This window comes from Folsomia candida, unplaced genomic scaffold (assembly GCF_002217175.1).
Source record: "Folsomia candida strain VU population unplaced genomic scaffold, ASM221717v1 Fcan01_Sc027, whole genome shotgun sequence".
Taxonomy (NCBI): Eukaryota; Metazoa; Arthropoda; class Collembola; order Entomobryomorpha; family Isotomidae; genus Folsomia; species Folsomia candida.
This window is the reverse complement of record NW_019091219.1, coordinates 1,466,210-1,480,138: the sequence shown is the minus strand read 5'-3', so window position 1 is coordinate 1,480,138 and position 13,929 is coordinate 1,466,210. Positions and strand designations below refer to the sequence as shown.

At 34.8% G+C, this 13,929-nt stretch overlaps 2 protein-coding genes across 2 annotated transcripts; both read right to left on the bottom strand.

The window, feature by feature from the left end:
• Positions 1-24: 24 nt before the first annotated feature.
• On the bottom strand, positions 25-5,520 carry LOC118438907. Its single transcript, XM_035859747.1, has 3 exons — positions 2,027-5,520; positions 1,838-1,949; positions 25-1,749 (listed from the first exon to the last, which is right to left on the bottom strand). Exon 3 carries the CDS (start codon positions 1,355-1,357, stop codon positions 353-355), a length of 1,005 nt encoding a protein of 334 aa, XP_035715640.1. The 5' UTR covers positions 1,358-1,749; positions 1,838-1,949; positions 2,027-5,520; the 3' UTR covers positions 25-352.
• A 1,419-nt stretch (positions 5,521-6,939) lies between these two features.
• LOC118438877 lies at positions 6,940-12,866 on the bottom strand. The gene is made up of 3 exons (XM_035859692.1): positions 12,790-12,866; positions 12,141-12,703; positions 6,940-9,576 (listed from the first exon to the last, which is right to left on the bottom strand). Exon 3 carries the CDS (start codon positions 9,552-9,554, stop codon positions 7,575-7,577), a length of 1,980 nt encoding a protein of 659 aa, XP_035715585.1. The 5' UTR covers positions 9,555-9,576; positions 12,141-12,703; positions 12,790-12,866; the 3' UTR covers positions 6,940-7,574.
• Between the last annotated feature and the right edge of the window lie 1,063 nt (positions 12,867-13,929).

The following is a 13,929-nucleotide window of genomic DNA, read 5'->3' as shown; positions in this document are numbered from 1 at the left end:
TGTACGTGTTTTATTAGTTTGTGCTGCGTCCAAGAGATACATTTTATTTCAATTTCCACGAAATATTTTAAATTTAATTAATCAAACAAGAACTGTTCTAATCATCCTTAAAAAATAAAATTAAATAAAGATAAATTACATAAATCTACCTTAGATTTCAAGTAGATCATTTTAAATATATTTGTTAGAATATATAAATCATGAAATAACAATTATGTTGAGTAATTCTAATCAGTCGAATAAATTTCCACACCAAGCCCTTACGATTTAAAGGGGGAAGCCTCACAAAAGTAATAATGATTCGTAATCCACAAATCAAATATGCATACTCGTTTTCGACAGTGTGAACACTTTATAAATCGCTGGTTAGTACAGTCAACCATAGTTTACCCTCATCATCATCGAATGTAAAACAAACCTGCTTTACATTTAGGAATTCTACTTTTTCGTCAGACAAGCCACTTGAGAACCATGAATATTTAATCATGGGAGTAAAAATAGGGGCCGAAAGAAAAAAATGCAATAATGAATTTAACTTAATAACACCTTTTCGTGGGTTCCAATTGTCATCACGGTGTACTCCTTCCACGTTAACACAAATTTCCAGTTGAGCCAAAATTTCTCGAGCCAAACCTTTCAATTGCCTGTGAAAAGTCGTGTCTAATGGCTGAGCTAGGGGTGTACACTTCTCGGGAATTACTTTTAATGTTATTTCAGGCATGTCATTAGCTTGACCAAAAAATTTGCTGTATGTGTCTATATTTGTTTGTCCTGGCCAACTATCTACTATATACAAGAAGTCTTTGGTCACGTGGGGAACAACTTGTTTTTCCAAAAAATATTCCGTTAATGAAGTTGACAATTTACCTGAAGTACTACACGTTAAGGTAACATTACTTGGGAGATATGACTCAAGATCTTGCTTAACAAGTGGACCAAATTTCCCACCGGGCTCCTGGAGGCATACGAAAACGTTCCCTATTTGCCCAGCTAAATTAATTAAATACTGGACGGTATAAGAATGAGTTGACAGATTATTCGGGGGCTGTGCATAACCGTAAACAGATTTTTGGCCCTTGAATGTGTACGTTCGTGCTGAGGTAATTTCATAAGCAAAACCGCATTGATCGGTATTAAAAACATGGTTACTGTCAAATTGAGAAGAAATTCTTCTTATATCCGTTTGGAATTTTTTTGCAGATTCTAAAATCTGGTCTTGTGATTTTACTTCCCTTTTACTAATTAATTGAATGATTTTTCGGCTCGAGATCCTGTAATCTAGTTTAAACTTACCACACCAACTTTTTGATGCTTTAAATTTAAAAGAGTTATCGTCTAACTCTAAATATTTTTTCATACCCCAATATTTTAAGTGAGATACCCTAATAATTTTGTGAATTTTCCTAGCTTTCTCTAACTCATGAAATACATATTTGGTTATTCCTTTGTATTTATCAAACGATGATTCACCTCTCCGGACTTGAGCTCGCCATCTGTGCAAGGTTTGTTCGTTTGTAATTTCCTTAGCACCATGTGTCTTCAATGTCTTCCAGTCCCATCCTTTATGTGCGTCCCACAGAGCGAGGATTTTCTTTTTGCGTTCTTGGGTTACTATCACCTTTTCTTTTCTTTTTTTTACCGGTAAATGGAAATCCAAATCATCCTTGCGCGATTTTGGTAACTGCTCAGCTTCATCGGTATCATACTCCGAAACAGTCGAATCAAGCAGGGGGCCACAATCAATGACATCTATACTAGACAAAAATTTTGCATTTAATTTTACAATTCGGTAATCACGTTACTCTAAAGACTTGAATATATTTTTAAGAATTCGAACCGTTAGGCACCAGCTCCTCGTCTTCATCAACCACAAATTCTTGAAGATTAAGTTGAAACGATTCGTAAAGTTTACGTGCGAAAAGAACTTCCAGTTCAGTAGGTGTTTCAACCTGCAGAAGCAATTGAAATATCACAAATCAACATATGTTTATCTTAACTTTGCAGCCCTAAATTGAAAAACGTATACCTTACTACACCCTCTATAATTTTCCTCAATTAGTTTTTCAAACTCAATAATAATCCCGAATGGATTTGGTACAACTTCAGTTTCAGCCGTACCTACATATTTATAACATTATGCAACTGATTTCCAAATAATCAAAACGTTATCAAAAACCCAATAAATGAAGTTACCATAGCTGGTCGATGGCACTGGAGACGTTCCGAGATTGGACATGTTAGGTTTTTATTTAAAAATTTTCGAATCCATGCTTCAATTTTATTGACAATAATTTATTTAGCCCGAATATCTGATATTGACAATTGTCACGAGAAGGGTGAAATACACAGCCACGAACTTACTTATCCCGCCGAAGACCATGCATCAATAATAAGCTCGTATATATAAGTATTGTTATAATAAATAATTACAGTAGACGTCAAGAAAATTACATAATTTTACGTATGTAGGTGTTATGTACGTTTATGGGACTGGTCTGTTGATTAAGATGAAATGCAGTACATGAGGCAGAATAACAATGGCTATTAATCCGCGCGCCATAACTTATCCCCGTCTCATAAACAAATTAGCAGTACCTAAAACACAGTCAATTTGTATACTAATTCATTTATTAAGTGATGAAAGTCCTTTATAAGTAAGATCGTTATGTCTCTGTCCGTCTTTTTGTCCGTAGCTCCGATAACCCTTGAACGGAAAGACCTAGAGGCTTGAAATTTTGAACGTTAACTCGGAACGTCAAGGGACAAGACAAATTCGAAGATGGGCTCTGTATGTCGCACCCTTAAAGGTCAAACGTCATGAAATGTCATTTAAAGGTCAAATTGCACAAATATATCTTCTTTGGATGGAAATTAAACCCCTTTATAATTCAACGGTTAAGTTTGATTAATATGTCAGAATTTTTGAAACCACGTCAGACATGTAAATTTAAACACATTTTTAACCGGGCAAACACAATATTGTGTTCAGTTTGACGGACTTTCGCCCCTTGGTTACCCTCGTTGTAACGGTCTATTTGAAAAGCATATTAAGCAATTTAATAATCATAAAATTTTCGAAAGTCTGGAAATTATTGAGGTTATTGAGTAATTCAAATTATTGAGGTTTCTTACGAGTAAGTTCTCATTACTCCAAGGCTAAAACCAATTATACAAGTTTACCAGTTATATCTTGACTATCTTGAGTAAAAAAGTAGCTTGTATCCTAACTTGAATTTTGAATAATATATTGTTGATATAAATTGTCAAGATACAAAATACAACGTACTGTTTGAGAAACGTTCAGACACAAGACATATTGTGTACCTTGCATCTGATATTTTCTGGAACGAGTTGAAAAAATTGTCGCAACCCTGTGGGCTGTGGGAGAAGCATTTTTGAAAGTAGAGAGTTAATTTTTTGCACAACGCTTGACTAGGACAACATGCTCGTCTGCTCAAAATTTTTACCCGTTACGACCAACCGTTTCTGGGATATTCAAGGCCAAAATCGGTTCCAGTAGGACGCCCTCATCTGTATAGCTCTGAAATTTTTTTTATAAGCATACGCCACAATGGGATACAACATACGTAAGAAGTAAAAACCAAACATTTAACCACACCAACTCTCTCTGAGGGTGGTGGAGGCGGGGATTTATTACATCTTGGAACTCGTTCGTTACACCAAAATTAGATGTCGACGTCCGAAAACAGCTTTCAAAAATATTGCTCTGTTCTAGAGATATGTTGCAACTAATTGTTTTACATTTCACCATTGGAATCGATTTTATCATTGTCTTACTTTGACCAAAACACACTTCCGACGACGCGGGAATACAAATTTTTACTCATTTCATCTACGGATTGAATTTCAGTAAAAGTCTCATTTTGCCCCCGACCACACCCCCTGACATCGAGGGGGTGTGGCCGTCACTCCTCGGTATTAATTTATGCTACCATACGGTGAAAGCAGAATTGAAAACTATTGGCCAGCTTATAACCTTTTTTGATTTTATTGTTTTCAGTATAACCACACCCCCTGAGTTGGGGGGGTGTGGAAGATAGGTCACGTAATGCTGCTTATGATTCAGGCCACCATGGGGTACAGTCCATGTGAGAAGAAGAAACTTAATTTCAAAAATGTATTTGACCACACCCACTGGCGCTAAGGGGTGTGGTCCGATTGACCCCACGATCGAACTTGCCCACCCCCGAAAAATTAGATGTCGATGTCCAAAAACAGATTTCAAAAATATTAACCCGTTCTAGAGATGTTTCATATACGTCAAATATATGGCATAGAACACCAAACACCTCAGATAGAAGTGCACATCTAAGGAAAAAATTCGAAACTTTCGAAATTAATTTCTCAGCTGTTTATGGTTATGGAGTCAAAACGTTCAAGGGTTTTGATACACTCATGTCAAACTATCATTGGTAAAAATTTGGAGCCGATCTGTTATTATCAACCTCGCAAGCTCCCCTCCTAAGTATATTCAATACCCAAAATTGGACTAGGTATTACGTGATAAAATGTACGTGTGTAGAGAGTAATAAGATATATTGCAGGGTAGAAGAAATCATAAATCATGTAAAATATTTTCACAATTATGGTCACCTAAATTTTAAATATACAACGTGCCCAAGTCAAAATTGTATCACTCCGATTAGTACTTGGAGCGGATATTTGAGACACCTTAAATCTCATGAAATTTCTCCAATTTCTCCTGAATACAATTTTCAAAATATTCAAGTTTCTCAGAGTTAGAATTCCCATGCGTCGCCTCAGCTTAAATGAAAGTAATATTTTTGACGAAGATATATCAGTAAATTTAGAAAAAAATATTTCTGTAAATTTAGGAATTAATATCAGGAAAGATATTTTATCGTCGTTCTGTTCCTCATTGTTGGCGACTGGTGCAACAGATTCAACTGTTGATTTTGTAGTTAGGGAACTAGAGAATTCATTCACACAATTTTCTAAATTAATTTTACAAATAGGAAAACCTTTTTGCAAAGAAAATTACGAAGAGTTTAGTTCACAGGTAATGTCTTTAGTAGACGCTTTTAGCAACGTAGATAATATTCGTAAACGGCAAAAAATATTCGAAAAAAAGGACAAAATGATTGTACCAAAAGAACTATCTCTAGGTTGTAGGACAGAGTTGAGGATAAGAGAAAACAAGCGTAAGGAAGTTATTGTGTCAGATACATTTATGTATGTTCCCATTATTAAAACGTTGGAGAAGATTGTTTCATCCCCAACTTATCTAAAATATTTTTGCAAACCTGTAGATTGTAATCCCACTCGTATAGAATCTTTTTTAGATACGATATCTTTTAGAAATAATCCGCTATATTCTAAACATCCAAACTCCTTACAAATTCAGTTGTTCTATGACGATTTTGAAACTGTTAACCCATTAGGCTCTAAACGTGGGGTGCATAAGCTAGGTGCATTTTATTTTACACTAAAAAATCTCCCAGATTTTATCAACTCCCAGTTGAATTCGATACATCTGCTAGCTTTATTTTATACGGAGTATGCATAAAAGTATGGAATTAATTCTATTTTGAAATTAATTATTCCAGATCTTTTACTTCTTGAAAGGGAAGGAGTACGCGTGAATGGATTTGGCACAATTTTTGGGACACTGAGTTCTTTGTTGTTTGATAATTTAGGGAGAAATAGTTTATTAGGTTTTTCTGAGTCTTTTAACTCTACTTATTATTGTAGAATATGCTGCACATCTAAATCTGAAGCACAAGAAATATTTTGCCATGACGATATGATAATTAGGGACAAAACAAATTATCTTCAACACTTACGCGAAAAATCATTCGGAGTTCAATCGGAATGCGCCCTTAATAATCTAGATTTTTTCGATTTTTTAGATTGCCCGTCAGTGGATATCATGCACGAATTGCTAGAAGGCATAGTTCCTTATGAATTAAAATTAGTGCTTCTACAACTTATTAGTTTAGATTGTTTTAGTTTGAAGGAGGTTAATGATAGAATTTTGGCTCATAATTTTGGGTACCTTGAGTCTAAAAATCGTCCGAGCCCAATAAAATTAGACGGTGTAGGAAATAAGATAGGGCAAAAAGCAGCCCAATGTTGGTGCCTAATAAGATTTCTTCCAGTTATAATTGGAGACTTAATAACTAGCGTGGAGCACAAAAAATACTGGGAGTTATTATTACAACTGTTAGAAATCATGAGCTACGCATTCTGCAGAACCTTTTCTGACGCGAGTCTGCAAGTTATGGATAGGAAAATAGTTAGTCATCACAAATTATTTCGTAATCTGTTCCCTGATAAAAGAATTATTCCTAAGCACCACTTTATGTGTCATTATTCCTACGTAATTAGAAAAAGTGGCCCTTTGGTGTCTTTGTGGGCAATGCGATATGAGGGAAAGCACAATTATTTCCCTCAATTAGCTGGACAACTCAAAAATTTCCGAAATATTTGTTTTTCCTTGGCTAATAGGCATCAACAGTTTAGCTTACATGCTTTAAAATCTGCTGGTTCCAATGATGGGCTGAGAACGGATAATGCTTTTGTAACAAAGTTAAATGGATTTTACAACTCATTCGATTTAATTATTACGATTTAAATTACGATTTTTTGATGAATTTAGATCTTGCCACGGGGATACAGAAATTTTGACTGCTAACCAAGTGTGGTATCGAGGTTATAAGTACAAACGAGACTACGTAGTTTGTTATGATATTGGTAATATATTTCCTAAGTTTGGTATAATTAATGAAATTGTATTAATTGACGAGTCACGGTGTTTGTTACTTTTAACACCACTTCAGGTTGAATTTTTGGATCGACATAACTTTTCGTTTATTGTAACGCATTCAAACGAGCTATATGAAATAACTGATATAAGCAATTTAGTTATTCATGATTGCATGGAATTGCAAAAAAATTGTAAAAGCGACACGCTCCATTTAGTACTTAGGCATTATTTATGAATATTAATATTTTAAATTGTTTTCGTGTTTAATTTTTGTCAGAATGTATGCCATTAAATGATCCATTGTCAATTAATTGTTAGAATATATTCAATAAAAATATATAAATTATATCACCAGTTGTAGCAAAACTTTATTACCAGTGAGTAACGAACCCTTGAAAATTATTACCATAAGTACACTGTATTGAACCCATGCAGTAATAACATTATTACAACGTTGTATTCTAAGAATACCGAGCAGTAACGAGCACATACGAGACGGAGTAATAATAATATTACGCTATTGTTGTAAATGAATACTCGATTGGTATTAACCCAAATCAATCCCGTCCAGTAACCAAAAGAATACCAGAGCGGTAGAGTCATATATGTACTCCGCGTGGTATTCATTCTGGTAACGATTTGTTTAAGAGTGTACTAAATAGTATACGCGTAAGTGCGATTGCTTTAAGATTAATAATTATCCTAAAAAACTATATACATATATCTAATTTGTGGTAATAAAATTTATAATTGCTGAAGTATCCTAATTATAGTTATAATAGATGAGCAATTATCTACTGGTATCATGTAATGGTAAAACCTGATTTTAATGATCCCGATAATATTCCACCATCGATTCGATATCTTCCTCTTCAGCGTCGAACCCTTCCCCGAAAGGGACTCCATTACAGTCCATCCCCCACAAATTAATAAACATACCCCATTCAGCATACCCTTCCGAAGTGTCCCCTTCACAAAATGTTTCTTCTATATCCACCAAATCAACATCTTCCCAATAATATTCTTTCACAAACTCGACGGCATCTTCATAATTATCTTTCGACTTGCAGTGCTCTATAAACCAGGTGACACCATTTTCATAATTGAAACAATGCCATTTAAATTTTTGGGCGTCGGGAAACGAATGACCCTTTTCACAAACGGCTTCCACAGTTTGCAAATCAATTTTATCCTTACTCAAGAGCTCGGCTATTTCATGAACCATTTCAGGTATTTCTAAATCGGTAAATAATTCCTGTATCATTGCCGCGTAGGCGGTTTGGAGCAAGGATTTGTTATCATTTTTATACCTTCTGATCTCCTGTGCTGCCAGGTTAATTAAATCCATTATTTCCGGAGGTGAAATTAATTTCTTTAAAATCGTCACGGCATCGTTAAGCTCGACCGGAGTGCCATTTCCTTTTCCGATCATGCTCAACAAACTTTTACAAGTGTAGTCGTACCTCTTTTTTAGACACTTTTTTATATGCGGTTCATTTGCTTCAGCATATTTCCCTATGTTTTTAAATTCTTTAGTATTGTAGGTAAAGCCTTTATTGATGTTTAACATAGTAAACCAATTGTAATGGTCGAAATGAGTTTGCGAAATTTTCGCACAAGTATCGATATCTTTCCGGAGTACTTGCAATCTTTGGGTCAGTTGGGGACTAAATGTTATATCTTGGTTAGTAACCTTTACTTTTCTAGCCCGGTCAGGAATCCGGGTAATTAGTGGGTTTCCCCGGTAAAATAGGAACTTTAAATTTTTGGACTTTTGGCGTTTCTGAATTATGTTCCCGAGCAGGACAGCGCTTTCAAGTCCGTTACCATCACCTCGTTTGAGGTCAATAAAACTTTCTTCCAGAGTTTCGGTTTTGGGAGAAATCAAAATACAAGTATTCGGTTCGGGGTAATAAACCCCGAATGGGAAATAGCTTGCTGTTTTAATTCTAATTTGTCTATCTAGTTCGCTCGCAATTTTAAACCCGTCACCTGACTTGGTATCAAGCTCGAAATTATACCCGGTGGACATAACGGTAGGAGATTGAGTTTCAGCTAAATCGTAGTACTGACAATATATCCCGTTAAAATTGACGGTATCGGAATCAATTAAACTTAAATAAACCATTTTAGCGTCTTGATTTCTAAAATGTTTTACAAAATCTTTTGTTTCCTGGGAATTTTTTAAGTTTTCTCGCAAACTTTGATATGGCACGCTAACACCTTTTTCCCTAGTAGACAAGTATATTTCCCTATGTTTTGCGTCCAGTCGTTCATAAATCTTTACAGCCTCCTCATAAGTTATTTCTTTGTCTTTCAATTTATAAAGTTTTCTCTGCCAAAACCCACAAATTACTTTAAACTTAATTTTAACGTTATCCTGATTAATATTAAGGGCCACCCTATACTCGTCAACTGCCGCCTGATTATGGGCCTTGCTCAGGGAGAGCATTCTATTTAAAAATATTACAATAGCAATATTTTCATGGGTGAAGTCTGGATGGTAACAATTTTCGCAATTTAATGCTTCCTGTTCCAGTTTATGTATGAAATTATGCACCCAGTTTGAGTCGCTGGAAGTGGAGAGTTTGGGATCTTTCAGCGTGACCATGCGTAATTTAACGCCTCCCAGTTTGATCCCTTGATCCATTTCCCAGTCGCATTCTTCGTCCGAAATTTCCGCAGGGTTTTGTACATCGGGAACGTGTGCGATCACGTTGATGACAAAACATGGAGCTTGTTTTTTTGGAGGTTTTGATATGTGTAGATTTTCAAGTGCTTTTTCCAGAGGAAGAGATTCAGCCATTAGGAAAATTAAATTGGTGGTTCTGTAAGTTTAAAAAGAGTGTGCATGGTTATTGTGAAGTTGGAATGTTTAAACTTAATACTATTTACTTATTTACTTACAATGCGATGACGCCAGAGGTCTCGCTCCGATTTTGATGAAACTTCGATAATTATGTAACCTTAGGTAAATAATTGAACATATGTTTCAGGATTTCTCATAATGCTCAGTTTAAACAAAGTTATGATGGTATAAGTGGCCGAAAATTCGCATTTTTCCCGTAAAATTTTTCTGTTTTTGTTTTTCAGAGAGAAAAATGCGAATTTTCGGCAACTTATACCATCATAACTTTGTTTAAACTGAGCATTATGAGAAATCCCGAAACATGTGTTCAATTATTTACCTAAGGCTACATAATTATCATAGTTTCATTAAAATCGGAACGATACCAGTGGCGTCGTCGCATTGTTAGTGTCATCAAACCAATATTGATAAATTGATGGAGGGAGTACTGGGTAAATAGGCAAATTATAAAAATAAATAGATTTTTTATATTAACAAAATGTTCCACATTTTCTCATCATCACTTTACTTGGCCAATTCGATCTAATAAGGCATGTCCCAGGTTTGGTTAGACAGTTGGATCATATAGTACACTGCGCAATTAGTGGAGATTGTTGCTTAGCTATCTTAGTTTTTTGAAACGCAATTTCAAGGGCTTCCAGCAGGTGTAAAGCATTTTTTATTAAAAAGGCGAAACTCAATAGAAATCGGGGTCAAAGTGAAAAAACTCGCGAATCGAGTTTTTCACAACTAAATTGTTGCTTGACGTGACTCAAACATGACGTGGCAGTACTTGAAAGCGGAAAGATGTCACAAAACGGCAATATACCTTTATATTTCGAACTATGGGGATGCCAAAAAGTGCACTTTTTAAAAATTTACAGACCTCCGCTTTTCATAGCCACCGATCAAACCGCAAAAGACGTGAAAACACTTTTCAGCACTAACTCTTCCACATAAATTTGTGGCGCTGCTCGGGTACTGCTATTTTCAAAATCTTTGTTGCACAACATTCACAAGTTCATAAACTGAGGATTACGAAAAATATAAACAAAGTCTCCCAAAGAACGTTAAGGACCAAAATAGCAAAGTACAAAAAAAATATAAAAAAGAGTGTCGATAAATGTCATTAAAAATTATCGATATTTATGACGGGCAGTACGGCAAAGTTGATCTCTTAGAGACTCCGGGATTGAATTTTTTTCGCTCCGCCAACCCCTCAACGTGTTACATGCATAAAAATGGGAAAATTGAGACGCGTGATCCTGGCATTGATTGATGGGTTGTAAATAAATATGTAAATATGTTGCAAGGATAATGTGCAATGATAAGCTGCATGGTTCAAGCTTAAAAAAAAGCAGGATTTGGTGGGTTGATAACTTCCTCCAGAGGAGGCGGTGGGGCTGGATTCAATCTATTGTGGTGCTCTTACTTACATGCTCGGCTTCACTTGATTCATAAACACGGCCAATTCGACTAATAATTGCTCAGAATTTTTGTTTTCATGAGAATCTTTTTTTAGCCAATGAAAATTCGAAATGGCATAGTAAAAATAAGTTTATTACCAGTATGGTAATATTTTTCAGTCCCAGGTTACACTCATTACCTTCACGGTAACACGTGTACATACACTCAAAATAAGGTAGTGATGAATCATTACCATGCGGAATGACTATGTGGCTCTACCACGTCGGTTACGATTTGTCGTAGAAGTGGTAATAATAAGTTCAGGGAAATTCAAATTTAATAGATAATGGTATTCACTTCCTTAATATTTGGTACTGAATTTGAATTTCCCTGAACTTATTATTACCATTTCTACGACAAATCGTAACCGACCTGGTAGAACCACATAGTGATTCCGCATGGTAATGATTCATTACTACGTTATTTTGAGTGTACTATTACTCGGTAACCAAATGATTACCAAATGATTATCGTCACCGTCTGTTAATTTTCATGCTACCGGAGTTTTAGAGTGTATGATTGATTGGAGGGTGGAAAATAATACTTAAATAAGCAAAAACGTCTACAGAATTTGTTCTATGTAGAGGTTACTCTACCTCCTTACACTAAATTTATTATCACCCTGGTAATATTTTTCACTCCCAAGTTGCACTTATTATGTACACTCTAAATAAATTTGATTAAAATTCACTCAATTTTGAGAAAAATTTCCACCAAAGCAACTGTTGAGTAAAATTTACCCTGAGAAAGGTAAAATTTACTCAAGGTTGAAAGATTTTTGCTCAACCTTGAGTAAATTTTACCTTTGTCAGGGTAAATTTTACTCAACAGTTGCTTTGGTGGCAATTTTACTCAATTTTATTTATAGTGCACCTTCTCGAATCTAGCCTAACAAATTTATCACCAGCCGGAGACAAATTATGCTGGCAGATTGTAATCGCCTGCTAATTTTTTTTTCACCGGATTTTTAGAGTGCATAAGCAGAGGTTAGAGTGGAATAAATATACATATGTGCCCACTTAAATTCTACAGGTGAACTTATTAATTAATTATGAGTAAAAAAATTGGTACACTTACGGTCGTTTGAGTATCGATATTGTTCAGGGGGGGACAAAAGCCTTCTCGCAAAACGGATCCAAACTCGAACAGATTGAAAAGAAGGAGAAAATATGTTAAAAATTAGGAATATTTACATGTTTTGCGTGACTGGTTCAGGTTCCAAGTTACACTCTTAAAAAACTGGTATTAGATGGTTACTGATCCGAGTATGTACTACTCTATCAAACAGCACTGGTAACAATGGACTTTACCGTTTGGTAATGTTTTAGTAATTATAAATTTACCAATAAACTACAACCTATCCGGAACCAACCTATTACTAAATCAATTCTACCAGATTTGTAATAGTGCAGGTTGCGAAAGTTTATTGAAAAAAATAAAAATTGGAGCATAAATACATACATATGTTAAACTGTAGAATTTAAATATAGGTACGTCCAGTTAAATTCGATAGATGAACAAATTTAGCAATTAAATACTTAGCAATTATGTAGTACATACACTTCCGGTTTTTTGGCTACTTCGTTATTTTCACACGGGCATAAAAATCTGCTAGAAAAACAGACTCAAACTTGAACAGACTAAAAAGAAAGTAAGAAAGGAAAAGTATGTGAGAATAACTGTGACAAAATATGTATATTTGTATTTGACAGGAAAAATTATAAACCTTTTTGTGCAATGTTCAAACGCTTAGGAGTGGAAACAGATGACCAACACTTGTGCGAATCGAGCTCAGACTGCAATAACAAAAATTGCAATTGTTTATTACACTTATGGATTTTCTATGCATGCCAAGTGTAGTGAGGTAATTCGTTATGAAACGTTAGGGGCCGTGCATAAAGTGTGTTACGTAAAAGTCGCGATTTTTTAGACTACCCTTCCCGCTCTAGCATATGTCACATAAGCAGATCGTCATTTTTGGGTACAACCTTTCTTCTACCGTTTCGCGTAGCATAATTTATGAAGGACCCTTCGCCGAGCAAGCATGTTGCACGAGAGACGATTAAGTGACTCATGCATGAAAATGCCAATAGTTGTAGCAAGGTCGGTATTATCTAAATATGTAGTATGAGGGGTGTAACTACCTACAATCTCAAAATTCCGGTAATATCCATTACCAGGCGGGGATTATCAGACGGCGGATATGTATGTATGTATCCAAACTTTTTATACCAAATCAGATCCGACTAAAATTTCGTATACTGACATTCCATCTAAGCGCGATCGTAAAATTCAATTTTTTCCATATTTTAAGGGTTTCGTACATATTACATATTTCCATACATATTTTGAGGATTTTTCGTAAATATGCATATTTTCCTGTATATTTCGAGTATTTTTCTAAATGTAAATATTTTAGTAGATATTTCTAAGTTTTTTATGTGAAAATATTTTTCTTCATTCAGAAATTAAGGTTTCGTCAAAAATATATTTCATATCTAAATATAGTAGAAAATTTAAGTTGAAAAATATTTTTTATGTTACTATTTTTAGGTTTTTTAAGCGCATATGTATGTATTACATATTTACATATTTTGCAGAATTTATGTAATCCATATACATCCCTGTTTTTATAATCCCTGTTTTTTGGCACTGAAATTTACGCATGTATTATCATAAATTTGATCTTTGTACATAATTATGTATTATTGTCGAGAAATTATAATTAAAGCCATTTTTACATACAGTCCTTATGTAAAATGGCTTTAATTATAATCCCTCGACCATAATTATGTGTGTGTGTGTATCTATCTGTTCGAGATACTTTTTTAGAAATTCGATAAAAATATGCTACGGGAAATGCCTG

Excerpts from the sequence above, each read along its gene's own strand:
- LOC118438907 (XM_035859747.1), bottom strand. The coding sequence starts at position 1,357 with ATGAAAAAATATTTAGAGTTAGACGATAACTCTTTTAAATTTAAAGCA.
- LOC118438877 (XM_035859692.1), bottom strand. The coding sequence starts at position 9,554 with ATGGCTGAATCTCTTCCTCTGGAAAAAGCACTTGAAAATCTACACATA.